The sequence below is a fragment of the Sus scrofa genome, chromosome 11 (genome assembly GCF_054392235.1).
Source record: "Sus scrofa isolate SSC_HxYL_T2T_F1_AM1 chromosome 11, Sscrofa_HxYL_maternal_Yorkshire_Landrace_v2.0, whole genome shotgun sequence".
Classification (NCBI taxonomy): Eukaryota; Metazoa; Chordata; class Mammalia; order Artiodactyla; family Suidae; genus Sus; species Sus scrofa.
In genome coordinates this window covers 58,352,647-58,369,287 of record NC_139393.1, presented here as the reverse complement: position 1 = coordinate 58,369,287, position 16,641 = coordinate 58,352,647, and the positions used below count along the sequence as shown (strand labels likewise).

The window sequence follows — 16,641 nt, the reverse complement described above, 5'->3', positions numbered from 1 at the left end:
TCTTGAAGGAGGTGGTGACAGTGGAGCTGAACCCTGAGTGATAAAAGAGCTTTTCATAACCAAGAGCTGGGACTGGGAATGTAGCTGAGAGATGTATTTTAAATGGCAGAGGTATATAGATTCGGAAGAGTACATTTTTCTTGGGTAACAGCAGTTAGGTCTCGTGGTTGAGAGGTGGGATCATAAAGAACAGTGAAGTGGGAAAAGCCCTTTGAAACGAAAAACCTAAAAGTAAGCAACTCTGTTTTGTTTAAACATGAAATAAGCTGTAGGAAAAAGTTGAGAAAGTTAAGAAATGAAGGTAAGGTGGGAAAACTAAATGGTTCCATGTTTTATCTTGGTTAGATTTTTATAATGGCACTTCATTTTGTTTGAAGAGCATTCAAGGCTGTTATACATATCCGTAGTCAAATGCAAGAATAAAATGTGTATTTTGAAACTCATATACATGATTTGTCATTTTATATTTTAGATTATACCTTTGTCCTTCCATGAGTTTGAATTGAATGGGGAGAAAAGCAGGAGAGCTCCTGGTATTAGGTATTTTAAAAAGTTTGAAAAAGTAGTCTGAGAAGCTTTTATGAAGGGAATGGGGAGAAGAAAAGAATGCTATAAAAGAAAATGTTTGTTACATATAGCAGAAACAGCAGAAAAGAAGTATAAATATTAATAGACTTTATTCAGATTAATTGGTTGGTTTAGTGTCCATACAGTAAGCCAGATAACTTATTGATGTTTTCTTTAAAAAAAAAAAGATACTAAGTAATGTTTTGTAGGTATAGAAGATAGCATGATTTGATAAAATGAGGCAGGAGAAACAGCATGTAAATGATACTTCATTAGTGTCTCTTTGATGCAAATTATAGAATAGATAGTAATGAGAAGCTGTTGAGTGGATGAAGGTTGCTTTTCTTTATTTCTTGAATGTTCTAACTATAGAAATACCTTTTGTATTCGACTCTGTTGAGAGTAATCAGTATTTAAAAGTGTCACCTTTTTTCTTTTCTTTTTTTTTGGGTAAATTCCTAAATGCATTTTAACCTAAAGTTTCAGGAAGAGTCTTTGGTGGATGACTCATTACTTCAAGATGATGATGAAGAAGAAGAGGACAATGAATCTCGCTCTTGGAGAAGATGATTTGACTGATCATTGATCTGCATATGCTAGAACTCTACCTGTGTTTCATTAGTATTACCTAATGTACTTTTACATATTTGTAAAAACAATTTTTGGTAAAAATGTGATGAAGATGGATTTCACAAATAGACAAAAGAGAAGAAAACTACCTTCTGAATCCTGTATTTTGAAAGATTGATGTTTGCGTTTTATTTCAGTAAACAATTGCTAAAGACATCACACTAGAAACATATGCAATGTTTTTATTACATACTTCTACTGAACATTACAAAATTCTTTGGGTTCTTTGTAATTTAATGAATAGATATGAAGACTTAATGACCAATACTTGTTATAACTTAGAGGATTTTGTTTTACTCCAAATAAGGAATGAATTTGCATTTAAAATCTTAATGAATGTTTTCAAAAATGAATAGATAACATAGTACTCTAACTAAAGTCTCCAAGTTATGTATTCATAATTATTACATAGTAGTATGCTTAGGCTTTACTATGTATTAGCCTTTTGTTGGACTTGTGTATGTATTTTACATATGGGTTTTAATGATAACGGTGTATGACTGCTTTGCGTTTGAGTCCTTATGCATTCAGATGTTAAAAATAAAGTGGAATGGTCTCTTGAAAAGAAAAGAAAAGAAAAAAAATGACAAAAAAAAAAAAAGACAATGTTCCTTGATTTAAAAAAAGAAAAAAAAAAAAAAGAAAGAAAAAAAAAGTTAAATAGACCATTCCAGATGGTGATCTACCCTTCCCCCCAGTGATCACAAAAAAAAGGAGCTATAATCACTAACTTATTCTCAAAAACAATAATGGTTACTGGTACCTTTACAATAATGTACAAGCCAATGTTTAAAATTTATACCACTTCAGTTTGGTTTGATCCTATAAACTTTCAACAGATGTCTTAAAATTTAAAAGCAGGCTGATTAGTTTGGAACCAGACTTCAAGTAGAGCTAACATTTGGTGAATAAGAAAACATCACATTACATTTTGGATGTATGAAAGAAAACTTGACCATTTGAAGATGTATGAATAAAGAAATGTACTATAGATACTACTTTAGGAAAACACTGTTTGGTAAGTGTTCCAGTCTGATATTTTAAGTGTGCATATCCTATACTTGTATAAAAAAAATCTTTGACATTTGCAACAGTATTGTGATTTTTAAGTGGATTTCTCTGGCAAGTGAACATGATCATTGAAAGTTGATACAGCAATTTCCAGGAAATAAATGCATTCTTTGTAGAGTGGAGGGTGGGAGATAACATATTTATCTTTTACAGTTCATCGTTTTGGTAGCAAGTGTTTCTATCATTCTTGAGAGTATAGTAGTTATATTAAAAGTCACATTAAAAAAAAAAATCACTTTCTTCCCATACTGGGTTCCTCACAATCACAACTAATTCTACCACCATAGTCTTCTGCCAGTGGAGCAACTGGTGACACTGTTCCTCTTTCTTTTCTTCCCACACTTAGTGTTACAGTTGTATATATATGTTCCTGATGGTAATACTATTTCATAGAAATATTTTGGTTTGCAATTGGTACACATATTAATATTTAAAATTTCAGAATCAGATTTCTCTTATCAAAATAGTGACTTACTCAAAACTTTACTATAGTTAGATCTATGATATATTTTTATGTAGTCTCTTGTATGTTGACTGTGTGCTATTCTGATTCATTAGGTAAGTTTGTTTTCTTTTCTTTTTAGTAGTCGTGAAAGATGCCAAATTGGCAGAGGCTCACGTTTCTTCTCTTTACACCAAACAGGTATTATAAAGAAAGAAAATCTTTCAAAGGCCAGTTAAATCTTCATGCTGATTTTTGGCTTTATAATTTGATTAGTAAATTTTAGTGTGCTATTTTAGCAATTATTGTAAAAACTTTATTATAATGTAACTGAAATCACATACTATTTACTTAAATGCATATAAAGCTAATTATTTTCCCTAGGCTTAAATTCTATAGTAACCTAAAATTAAAATGTTTTATACCATATTGTTTTGAATGAATCAGAAGACAAGCATGTTTTAATCAGGTCCTGAAGTATGGGAATTAAATATATTAGCAACATTTAGTAGGTCCATGATTATATTTTATTATCATTAATATGATTTAATTATTACTTATTTAGTATTAAATTGCTTCAGATTTTTAAAACGAATGCATATGTTTATAAATACTAGTACTTTACATGTCCTTTCATGTGTTTCATTTAAAACTTAAGATATCCCTTCAAATTTCTTGTTAATTCCCATTTTACAGATAAGGAAACTTAGGCTAATAGAGATGGAATGACTTGCCCAGAGTGACAGCTACTAAGTAGCAGGACTAGATTTAAATGCAAGCATTCTGATTTCAGTGCCAACTTAAAAAAAAAAAAAAAAAATCTACATTGCTACCTCCTTATTTGATTGGGCATGAGATTGTGTTTGTAGTAATTGTGGTAGTCGTTTTGCAAAATTAGTAAACTCCTTGGTCATTAGCCAGTTTTTACCTTTACCCTCCCTTTAATGCAGCACTTTGTTCATATCTCTGTTACAGTACTTATGTTGTAATACAATTTATCTGGTTTATATGTCTGTCTTCCCCACTAGATTACAAGCTCCTCTAGGAAGGGGACCATGTCTTATTCATCTTTTTATCTCTAGTGATTGTCACAAGCCTAGCTCTCATAGTGGGCATTCAGATGTTTGTTGGATGAATTAATGAATGAATGCATATTTAAATCTCCAATAATGGAGTGACAATTACCTCCCTTGTTAATTCTTATCAATTTTCCAAAAATCTCTCTTGAAGGTCTTCTCAGTCATTGGGACCATTTTGCTAAACAATTGATACAGTTAAATATTGCACCAGTGAGTGGGATTACAAATACTATACATGTAGCCTTAGTGGGATAACCATAACAATTAACAAGCTATTAAATGTTTTGGAGTATTAAATATAGTCTATTTGAGAAGTAAAACAGCCTTTTGGTTTCTATCAGTGTGTAAGAATAGAAATGTCAAGAGCTACTAATCTAGTCCATCCCATTAATTTTGTATATCCAAAGGTGAGCTAGTGTAGAGTACTGGACAAGGGTTAAGAGATTTAGCTTTTGGTCCCCAGCTCTGTAACTGGCTTTCTGGCCTTAGACAAGTCTCTTAACTTATCCAGGGTTGTTTCCTTGTCTGTAAAATGAAAGGGGTTGGACTAGATGATCTCTAAGGTCCCTTTCACATCTTTAATTTCCCTCAATCTATATTTATCAATCTATATTAGTGTTTTAACGTAAAACGGTGTAATATCTATATCAGTTCTCCCTACCTGTTTTTGCTGTTGCTGTTTCTAACATCCTATCAGAGGAAACAACAGATTTGGTTATGATAGTTCATATTATGTGTCTTGGCACATTTTGTATGTAGTGTACCCAAATGTTTGCCTTTGCTACACAAATTCCATTAATGTATAAAAAGTATAGATTAACTTCTGTACTCACCACTTTCCCTTCCTACTTAGAACTTTTCCTTCCACTTCTAAACTCAAAGTTTAAAGTTCTTCCTTATTACAATATGCTGCCTAAAGTGTGAGACACATTTTTAAATTCTGCAGTCCTCCTAACAAGTTCTTTGCTATAGTACAGATCTGGGCTGAGGTGGGAATGAAAAAGGAATTGAGATGTAGGCAGCTACGTTTTAAAGGCAAAAGAATGAAGGAAATTATATATTACTGATTAAAAGATTGATTAGGATTACTTCAAGGGATGGTTGAGTTGTCATTTTACATATTTCACTTAACATTTTATGTCTTAAGTGTTTTAAATTTTATTGGATAATTGTAACATTAAAAAATTAATTTTAGTATTTAACCAGTACCCAGGCATTTAATGAAATCATGTTGCATGAATGGGAGAGTATTCCATAGCTCTTGTTTTATTTTGTAATATGATCAAATGTATCAAACAGCAGTTTAAAGATAAGACTTCACTGTTTAGCAGATTACTTGTAGAAAGCATGGCTAAGCCTAATTGAAGGAAATTTCTTGTTACTAGAACTGTTTTAAGGGGACTGTTATTTTCAGTCTTACTTGGAACACTAATCACTGGCTCTGAGGGTTACAAAAAGAAAGCAAAAAGTTGCTTGTTTGGTATATTGAAATATCAATGGCTATTTTAGATTTTTATGTAGACTTTATCAATCTATATTTTCTATCTTTTTTTTCCCCTTACCTATAGTCTCATCTAACTATAGAGAATTAGTTTTAGTTCTTCAAGAATTTATACAAATATTTGTAAACTTTTTTTTTTCTTCCCTTATGAAAAGTCTTTTAGCCTTTTAAAACAAAAATGTCCTATATAAAGTTCTGGCTAATTAGGTTATCTCAGGAATTAACCTTGTTCTTATTAACTTCTTGAACTGGCTAGTTGCTCTAAGGTATGTATACAGTATACACGCTTAGAGAAGAGTGGATTTTTTTTCTCTCTCATCATTGTAAACCTATCAGATGACAGCATGTAATCCTCCAAAATAGCTACCTAAAAGTACTAAGAAAACAAGAAACCTTGGTGAACATAACTGCCATGCTCAGTAGTTTCTAATGAAAAACATCATACTTGTTCAGTAGAAAATTCCTGATTTGGTTAATGTCCTTGCAGTTTATCAGTATTATGTGCTCATTATTTAGTATAATTGGAAGCCTTTTTTATTTTACTTTTTTGTATCAATTTATTATACTCGCTTCTTCCTGATCCCTCCCTTCCTGTTACTTAATTTCTTCTCTCCTCTCCCCATCATCCAAGTTGGTCTTCCTTTGTATGCAGACACTCTCATTTTTATATGTTCCTTTTTATTTATTAATTATTGTGCTTCAAATATAGTATTTTTATGTCATATAGTGTGATTGAGTGAAATGGTTATCACATGGAGTTTAAGGAAATTCTATATACCTTACAGTTACTTTGAAATCCTTGGGAAACTTGAGACAGTTGTTCTTGCTTTTATTTTTATACGCAATATTTTGGAATTTGTTCATGATTTCCTAGTTACTATTTTGGCACCTCACACCTATAAAAATTTACTCTGTGGTCAGTTATCATATTGACTAACCCCAGACTTTGATCAAACAATGTTGTAGAGCTGTGGACTCTTTGCAGCTTAATGTTTAAGTGTAGCATGATGCAGAGAGGTTTTATTGAAATCATTTTAACTCAGAGCTGATCCTTTGTGAAATTCATCCACAATTTAATTTTGATTCCTTTCTCAGATTTTATTTAATGTTTAAAAAAAGTTGGAGATCAGTGTATGGTATGATTCAGTTTTTAGATTATTTACTGTTTTCAGAGTTTTTTTTAATAATCTTCTCTTTTTCCAGCAGAGAGAGATCATCATTGCCTGAATTTAGCTTTGTGACTACAACAGCAAGATCCTGTTCCTGTCTGGAGACGACTGTTATAATAATATCATCCTATTATTTAATGTTTGCCCCTTATCAATTTGAATAGATGTTTACATGTACTATAATTAGCATTTTATCTTTACAGTTCTTATAGGGTACATCTGAGTCCAGAAGTAAATCTGAGTGTGCTTTGTCTGACCTTATTCTTAAATATTTTCTCCCCTTTATAGCCATTTATTTTTAAACTCCCTAAGAAGGGGAAAAACAAACAAACAGCATTCTTGGTTTCCTAACATAAGTTTTTAGTCTCAGTCAAGTTGAAAATGTGTCTAGGAAATCTATAAAGCCATGATGCTTTGTTCATTAGCATGAACAATTTAGAATGAAGAAAATGATTAAAAAGTTAAACCTCAGTTTGGCTTTAATTTTTCTGGATTTTAAGATACACATCTGGAATTAGGGTAGTCACTTAATTTTGAACAGTGGTAAAATACTTTTTTTCACGTGGTAATAACTTGCCTATTTCTTCTAAATAATTAAAGTCATTGCCAAGGTCATTTATCCAAATAATTTTTTTAAACTTCTTAACTCTTCAAAATCAACAAAGAGAATAATTTGCTTTTCAAGTAGTACAGGATGATCTATGGATTATAAATACTGAGAAATATGTGTAAAATGTCTAATTTATGTAGGTTTTCCTTATTTTCCTCACTTGCAACCAAGACATCAAAGACAATCTTAAAAGCAAGGGGAAATGGTGTTGTGTGTCTAACATTGTTAAAGACGTAGTTTTCCTGTCTTAAAATGTATATGTCCATATTATTTATTTATAAGCAATATGGCTTGGAATTATTTATAAAGTGTGATTAAATTTAATTCTAAATATTCATCCAAAATATCCTCTTTATAAAGGGCACCGTAAAGTTTTCAGAAAATTAATTTCTTAGTATTCCTTCATAGATTCTCATTAGCATTTGAGAAGTCTGTAGACTTGATAGCAACTCTTTTGAAAGTCCAAATTATACTTGATCCTATTCACCCTTGTTCCTATGTTGGTTTTTTTAAGTTCCATTCAGCCATGCTCATATTTTCACCCCTTTGTGCAAAGTTGACTATTCTGCAAGCACTTTTTCTTGAGTATGCATCACATTTGTCTTCATGAAAAAAAGAACGAACACATCAGACACAATGTAAATTATCTATTTTGATTCACATTAGTTGTAAACAGCATGGTTCATGAAGGCTTGATTTAAAGGAAGAGTATGTATTTGGGAAGGTCTTCTTAACATAATTATGACCTTGTAGCCTACAGGCATATTTTTTTTTTTCCACTTGTTTTTTACTCTGGAATTCAGGGGACAGTACAAGGCATTTTTAAAATTAGACTTTTGTTTTAGTTCACATTTGCAAACTAACAAATAGCCACAGAGAGTTCACAAATGTTTTTCCAGATTAGTTCAGTATTTTTTTCTTTTTAAGGAAAGAGTCTCTGCCTGTGTTAATAGAATAGTTCTAATCTACTAGGTTTAAAAACCCAAAGAACATTCTCTGAAGAGACCATACTCTGTTAACGGTTTTGGCTGGTTAGTGGATGTGGATCACGTACCACCACTCTCAGTTTTATTTTGTCTTCCCTTTTTTTTTTTTTTCCCTTGCTTTTAAATTAAAAACAAAGCAAAGCAAAATTGAACATGCCATTGGGAATCAGAAGTCGAGATTTGATTCTCATTAAGATAGATCATTGCACTTTTTGAAAATCGCTGTGAGATCTGGTAAGTTAGTTACATATCTAAATTCCCATATGTTGATTAATTAAAAATAAGGATTTTCATTATTTCATTTTCCTGAAAGGGATTCTCATAGAGCTGTGTGTAGATAACTGTACAGAATCACTTTATGTAATTGAATGAAGCAGTTTACCTCTGCATGATTGCATTATGGAAGCCTTTTATATATTTTTATATTTTTCAATATACTTAGATTTTACAGTATTAGCTGCCCTAGTCATGCTATATTTGTTTTTTTTTAAAATAGAGTTTATAAATATTTGTGCTCAAAATACAGATCAATTGAATATTTTTGGTCTTGTTTACAAGATAAATAATACTTTAAAGTGATGCAGCCCCTCAAGTGTCTTAGGAAAAAGTCATTGGTGCTACAAAACCTTTCAATATCATTTTTGAACCTGATGCCAAACTTTGCTAGGCTTAAATCTATGATTGCTCGTGACTTAATCTAGCAGCGTACTTATAAAAGTGATCTGTGGTGAGTCAGATAAAGAGCCCAGCCTATTAGAAACACCCCATAATTTAGCGATATGCAGAGTGACCGTACACTAATTTGTGCCCAGCTTCCCAAAAAGGAAATAGTTTCTTCAGTTTGTCATTAGTGCTTTTGATAAGAGGAACGGTGTTAATCTGGCCAGAATTTAAAAGTGATACGTTCAGCATGGCTTAGTTTTCCCACATGTCAAATGGAAGGCTTTTCTAGTCCTAAAATGTGGTATAATCCTGCTCTCTTTAAATTCCTATCTGTCTTTTACTCAACAGGAGGCAGGGTAATTCTTAAATATTTATAGAACATTTGATGAGTTGTAAAGAGGTATGTTATTTACGTTCTACAACTTTTGTGTTGATGTGCAGATTGTTTTCTACATCTGCAAGACTTCATTCCAGCACCTTAGTGAATGTTCTTAGGATACAATTTTTAAGTATCAGCAAAGCATTCATAGATGTTTACTTTTGATTCTCAGAATCCTGAACCTGTTTGGGGTGTGATATTACTTCAGAACATGTCCGGCACAAGATTTCCTTTAATAGTGGTTTAGTTGAACTCAGTTTCTGTGGATTGTTGAAACTTAAAACACCAAAGGAGTCCTTGTCTGGAGACTGGATTGTTCCAGTTTTTAATACCTGTGCCCATAAGTATCCCATTTCACGAATGTGTGTTGGCATGGGGGAAAAATTCCCTGCTCTTTGAGTGGAGCGAAAGTAATTGGTTAAGCTGTAGCAGCTTTTTTTGTTTATTTTTTTAAAGTGATAATAAACTTGAACTGAAAATGGTAAAACTTGAACTAGAAAACTACTCTTGTATGCTTAGAATGTTTATAGTATTACGTGTTTGTGTGAGGTTGTCAACATTTTTATTATTTATAGTTGAATTATGTTTTGTTTGTTAAATATCCATAATGTTTATTATTTTTATATTTTGAAAATTTTTTAAATAAAATAGTCTTACTAAAAGCATTTGTTAACTTTTTAAAATTGTCCTGCATTTTGCATCAGTTATATTAATATAGAAGAGAAAGGAAAATTTGCAGCCCTTGGGCATTGCATAGTTGAGAATTCTGAAAATGTTTATATGAAGAAATGGCTCTGTGTTGCCTCTTCCTCTCTCTCTGGTACCAAAGTATTCTTGGCCTAAAGACTGCTTTTCTCACACATATACAAAAATCTTCCTTACTTTTTTTACCCCTAATTCTTGACTTTTTACGACTGGGAACTTTCTCTATTTCATCTAGGGACCAAAAAGTTTCTCTCTATCTTGAGTGATAAGTGTAAAAATACTGTGATGTCAAAGGACTGCCATAGATTCTGAAGTGAGATATAAAGTACTTATACTGTCAACCTCCAAAGCCAATGAAAGCTTTCAGAACCTCCCTCCGTTATTTTCCGTTTTCATTTGAACATTTTCATTCTTCACCTGATCTAATTTAATATGCTTTTCCAGCATTCAGCGTGTTGATTTTATATTTATTTTTATTGAATGATAAATATTGGCAATACTGTTTTTTTTGTTTTTCATTGCAGATATTCCTTCTATCATCTGTAACGTGGGTTAAATAAATTTGGTAATAACTTGTTTTTCCACTGCTTCAACCAGAAAATACATTATCTCAGAGTGTATAAGTATCGATAAAAGTCTAGTTAAAGGGATCTGGTTATGAAATAGAAATTTCTGGCTTGAAATAGAGGGCTCTGATTAAAATTACTAAAATTACTAAAAAGAATTTACATACGTATATATGTATGTCTATATATATATTTATTTATTTATTTATTTATTTTGCCAGTCCCTGGGGAGTATTTGCAGAATGAGCGTGTTGTCAGCCTTCACTCAACCTAGAAAGTATTTCTGTGTAAAGTATGAAGGGATTTGGTCTTTTTTAATCCTTTAAAAAATCACGTGACATATGTTATTGTCAAAAAACTAAAAATTCAAAATAAAAGGCAAAGAGGTAGGATCATTTCTAGGCTGTTATCTAGAAATGATCACTAGACATTCAAAAACAGGGTTATATACTGTATACTGTTTTGTAGTCTTCATTTGTGATAACAGGTTTATACCATTTTTAAAGCCCCTTCATTTGTAGGTGAATCATGTACTGTCTCCTAATTTGGGGTACTTGGGACTTTTCCATCTTTTAATATAAATGACGACATATCCTTAAACATCTTTGATTATTCAAGATACAGTGTCAACTGCTACATCAAAGAACACTTATTTTTAAAATGATAACGTTTTGAATTTGATCTTTTACGAAGCAGATAGTATAAACACCTAAGTACTTCATGATTTAGCTTTGGAGAACACCAAAATGTTAAGTTTCCTTTGCAAATGTGTTAGAACTTACTGAATTTGTTCTATATTTGTTTTACAGCAGAAATCAAATTGTGTGTGATACAGTAGTTAACCTCTGATGCAATAGTGACACTATTATTATTTTCCACAGAATATCGTTTCCAAGATTTTGTATACCATAGCAGATTTTTCCCCTTGAAACTACAGATTTTTATGCTTTTGTTATGACATTTTTTTGTGTTCAAGAACTTTTATAGTCTCATAACTAGTCTTACTGAACAATAGGGCAGATAACCTTTATTTTTTTTAAATAAGATAAATGATAGTATAGGGCTGGAATCTCTGTTTCTTAGTACCATATGCACTGTAAGGATACATAAAGAGGTACCAAATAATTTATGGCAATATCAGCAAGCTCCCTGTATTTTTTAATCTAATTTCTTCATTAACTGCTTTTTTCCAGAAAAAAATTGTTTTCCCCATTAAAGTTCATGAACATTTGTTACTATGTAAAGCATGAAATAAGCTATGAAAGAAAAAATTACATAGAAATGGGAATTGATGGGTTCCATATATTTCCCTTACATGTCGTAAACAGAAAAGGCCATTTTTTAAAAGATGATTCACTTTATTAGGAAGAATAAGATGGCTTGCAAATCATGAACATTTTCCTGAGCTAACCATGGTCGTGTTTTATCTAATATTTATCTAGTATACAATATTATATATGACAGTTTCAAAATGCAAGGGTTTAGTGTTTTGCCAGCGTTTTGTTAAGCTGTCAGTCTTTGATTCACTTTTTATAAATCTCAAGTGTGTATTGAGGTATTATGCAAAAATACATTTTATATTTAGTGGTGTGATAATCATTACCTAAAATACAGTATGCAGTGTATTTGTGATGAAGGCTTTGAATTTAGGACATGGAGTTAATGAAAAGACCAGTTTCATACTTCTGATTTCAAGGAGGGTAAAGTACAAATTACACACAAAAAAATAAGCCCTTAAAGACTTACACATTTTGAAACTTTTCTTAATGTTAAAATGTCTTTTGTCCCAAAGATCTCATTTAAATTAGAATTTTCAGGGATATTACCAACCATTTTTTTTTTTTAAGTAACATCTATGATTTAAGACTTAATGGATATCCTGTATTTTTTATTTAGAAGTCATTGTTGGGAAGAAATACTTAGAGATTATAGACATCTTCAAGATTAGAGTTAGAAATGGATAGCTTTCATATTTGTACTAAATTTAATGCAGTATTACTTCTATAGGGATTTTTGTGATAAGTAGTAGATAATATACCAATTTTACATTTTATTTTTTCTTATCAAGTTAGTATTCAAAGTTAACAAAGTGATGAAAAGGGAGATCTCTGGCATTTAATAATTATGTCTGAATGAGTTAAGGATTTGAAAACTACACAGGTAACTCATCAAAATTAAGTACTGAGCCAGTTATTAGTCGTGACAGCCTAATGCATAATATTTATAATATTAAATGGATGAAAGCTACATATACTAAAAATGTAATATAATCCTAACCAACCATTTGGGGTCAACCTAAAGGAGTAGGTATTTTCAATTTTGTTTTGTCAGTATCTTCAGTGAAAAGGAGAATCCCCAGGTTGGGAGCGCTCACAAAAGAGTAGGGCCATCTAAGGTGCCAGGGATGGAAAGATGAGGATGAATTATAGATTTGGTCCTGCATTTGTGAAAGTTCTAATTGAAAGCAACCTGGAAGCAAGTATTACATTTTTATTTTTATTTTTATTTTTGTTCTTTTCCTCAACTGATAGGCTTTATGGAGCATCAAAAGACATGAAAAATTCATAGAAAAACGTGCATCTAAGGTCACATGTATTCAAGGATCCTCTTGTGTTATTCATGGGGAAGCACTTAAGGTAGGGGTGATGATAGCAGCCTGAGCAAGTTCCACTCTCCCTCCCCCAAGGGAACCCTCCCCTCCGTTTCCACCACAAGAGCACCTTAGCACAACTTGTCACATAAAACCATAGGCCACACCATTCAGACTTAATGTCCAGATTCAATGTTCCAAGATTTTTGCTGCACTAAGTATGTAAACTGGACCTGGGAACATTTCAGATGTGAACACTAAAGGCCTTCCTGTGTGCAGTTCTAACTATGGTGTACTGTAAACTAAATATACAAAAATCGATTGCTTATTCTCTAGGTCTGAACACTTGGAAGCTGAAGTTAATACAGTGCCAATTACAAGAAGTGACTAAGTGATTTACTAGGTGTAAATCTTAAAACTGTATACAGGACTTTGGTGGGAACTATAAAATGCTGATTTAAAAAAAAAAATAAGTAAATGAAGAGAAAACCCATTCATGGGTCAGAAAACCCAATATAGTAAATGTGTCAGTTCTCCCCAAATTGATAGTTTTAGCAGGAGAATGTTTTTTTTTGGTAGATGGAAGATCATCCAGAAATTTATTGAAAAGGCAAAAGAACTAGAACAATTTTTTTTAAGAGTGAGATGGGAGAAATCCAAATTCAGATTTATTTTATAGCTACAGTAATCAAGACTGTGATCTTGATGGGAGAGGTAGACAGATGAATGGAACAGCATAGCGGGCACAGAAGTAGACTCATGAGTATATCCAATTGATTTTTAACAAGGTGCAAAAGCAATTGAATGGTACATCTAACTGGACACCCGTTGGCAAAAACAAACAAAATGAACCCTGACTTAAATCTCACACCCCACTCAACTCAGAATGAATCGTGGACTTGAATGTAAGATGTTAAAACGTAGGAAGGAAGAAAAAAAATCTTTGAAACCTAGGGCTAGGCAAAAAACTTCTTAACACTTGATACCAAAAGCTTAATCCATAACAAGCATGACTGCTTCAAAAATTTTGCTCTAATAAGACTATGTTAAAAGGACAAAAAGATGAGCTACACAGTGGAAGAAAATGCTTGCAAACCACATTTCTAGTATGTGTTAGGACTGGTATCTAGATTATATAGCTCAAAGCTCAACAATAAAAGCTAACAATCCTATTAGAAAAAGACATTTCCTTAAAGATGACATTCAGATGGCAAATAAGTTCATGAAAAGGTACGCAACATTCTTTGCCATTAAGGAAATGGAAATTAAAACCTTAATGTGATACCACTACATACCTATCAGAATGGTCAAAGGAAAAAAGTTGACAACACTAAATGCAGGGACACAGAGAAACTATTATAAATACATTGCTGGTGGGAATTGGACAGCTACTCTAGAAAACTGGCAGTTTATTAAATAGCTAAACATGTAACTATCCTATGAACCAGCAATTTAACTTATTTTCACATAAATACTGTACACAAAAGTTCATAGAAATTTTATTCATGACAGTAAAAAACTAGGAATAATCCACATCATTCAATGGGTGAATGATTACTGATACACCCATTCCATGAAAATACTACTCAGCAAAATAAAGAGAAACTGATAGATACCACCTAGGTGAATCTGCAGGGAATACACTGAGTGAAATAAGCCTACTGTGTAATTCCATTTATATAACGTTCTTACAATGAAAAATTATAGATATGGGGAACATAGTAGTGGTTGCTAGGGCTTATAAAGTTGATGGAGGTTGGGAAGGAGGTGGGTGTGATTGTGAAAGGGCAACAGGAGGGATCCTTACTGTGATGGAAATGTTCTGTATCATGACTGTCAGTAGAAGTGTGCTAGTTGTGATCATTGTACTATAGTTTTGCAAGATATTACTATTGGATTGGGGAAGTTTGGTAAAAGGTAATGGGATCTTTTTCTGCTATTTCTTACAACTGCATGTGATAGTTATTTAGTCTCTTTAGGGACGCACCTGTGGCATATGGAGGTTCCCAGGCTAGGGGTCGAATCAGAGCTGTTAGCTGCCGGCCTACACCACAGCTCACAGCAATGCCGGATCCTTAACCCAACAAGCGAGTCCAGGGATCAAACCCATGTCCTCATGGATACTAGTGGGGTTTGTTACCGCTGAGCCACAAAGGGGATTACTGCATGTGAATTTTAATTATCTCAAAATTTTTTTAAAGAGTAACAATCTAACTAGTCCCATTTTAGGGCATAATCTGGGGAAATGTCTTCAATGTGTGCTCTCTATAAAGAATGAGGTCGTGGAGTTCCCACTGTGGTGTAGTGGGTTAAGAACCTAACTGCAGCAGCTCTGGAGGTGCGGGTTCAATTCCCAGCCCCATGCAGTAGTTTAAAGGCATTGTGGCTCAGAGTCAGTCCCTGGCTCAGAAACCTCCATATGCTCAGGTGCAGCCATTAAAAAAAAAAAAATCTTGAGACAAGTATTTGAGGCATATATAAGGAATAAATTGAGCTGGCACAGTTGAGAATGTTAGAAATTATAGCAGACTTATTTTTCCCACTAGTTTTACACCACAACCAGTGCCAAAGTAATCCTATATATATATTGACTTTTTTTTTTTTTTTTTTTTTTTTTTTTTTTTTTTGTATTTTCTATGACCACACCTGTAGCACATGGCGATTCCCAGGCTAGGCGTCTGGTCAGAGCTACAGCTGCCGGCCTGCACCAGAGCCACAGCAACGTAGAATCTGAACCTCGACTGCAACCTATGCCACAGCTCACGGCAATGCCAGATCCTTAACCCACTCAGCAAGGCCAGGGATCGAACCCAAAACCTCATGGTTCCTAGTTGGATTCATTAACACTGAGCCACAGCAGGAACTCCACATGTTGACTCTTAATTCTTCCCATCAGCATTGCTGCCTGAAAGGGACTTCAGACTAAGAAATGGCAGCACTCACCTACCTGTGAAAAAGTGAGTGAGGAGTAAAGCAATTGATGCTTACCTTGCTCTTCCTGCCCTTTACCATAATTCAAGAGGTTTGAAATCATCCAAAAGGGGAAGGGAACTTAGAACAAAAGCAAAATGATAAATGCTCTGAAGGAAAGGATCAGAGCTTTATGAAAGTATCAAGCAAATAGACTTGATTTATGTCAGGGAAGTCTTCCTATGTATAGTGATTTTTCCTTTGAAATCTGAGAGCTGAGCAAGAATTTACTATGGGGGAGTATATTCTTGAGGGAGTCAACAGTTCTGTGAAAAAATACTATAGAGGGACCAAATGTACATTTTAAGAGTGAGAGAAGCCCAGCATGGCTGCAATGCAGAGATACACATTTTGAAAATTATTTAGTACAGAAATCTTAATCTATAGGTAAGCATGAAATTCCTAGAGATCAAGTATAGAGTGAGGAACTCTGCATTTAATCCAGATAATACAGATAGATTCTGCTAAGGAAAATTAGAAGGGGCAGCTTCAGAGGTAGAAAGAAAGCCAGGAATGGGAGTTAAAGAGTCTAAACTAAAAAAACAAATGAAAATCCTTCGTTTTAGGAGTAAGGATTGATCAACAGTTTCAAATGTTGCAAGGTAAAGTAAGATGAAATGTGAAATATCCTTTGGATTTTAGAAGAAGGAAGTCATTGATAACCCTAGAATGTATTTTTGTCTACTTTTTTACTTTGATTTTGCCTATTTGCT

The 16,641-nt window shown here is 32.9% G+C and overlaps 1 protein-coding gene across 50 annotated transcripts in view; it reads left to right on the top strand.

The window, feature by feature from the left end:
- The window catches only part of RBM26 (RNA binding motif protein 26), an 83,046-nt gene extending 73,287 nt beyond the window's left edge, over window positions 1-9,759 (top strand). For 16 of the 50 annotated variants that reach the window (XM_001925971.6, XM_084982048.1, XM_005668491.4 and 13 more), the window contains 2 exons: window positions 1,048-2,911; window positions 6,494-9,759. In XM_001925971.6, coding sequence (XP_001926006.1) covers window positions 1,048-1,137 — 90 coding nt within the window. In that variant the 3' untranslated portion in view covers window positions 1,138-2,911; window positions 6,494-9,759. Of the gene's footprint in view, window positions 1-472; window positions 655-1,047; window positions 2,912-6,493 lie in introns of those variants that run through there. The other 34 variants (XM_084982068.1, XM_084982061.1, XM_084982067.1 and 31 more) reach the window with 9 other exon arrangements.
- Window positions 9,760-16,641: the final 6,882 nt, after the last annotated feature.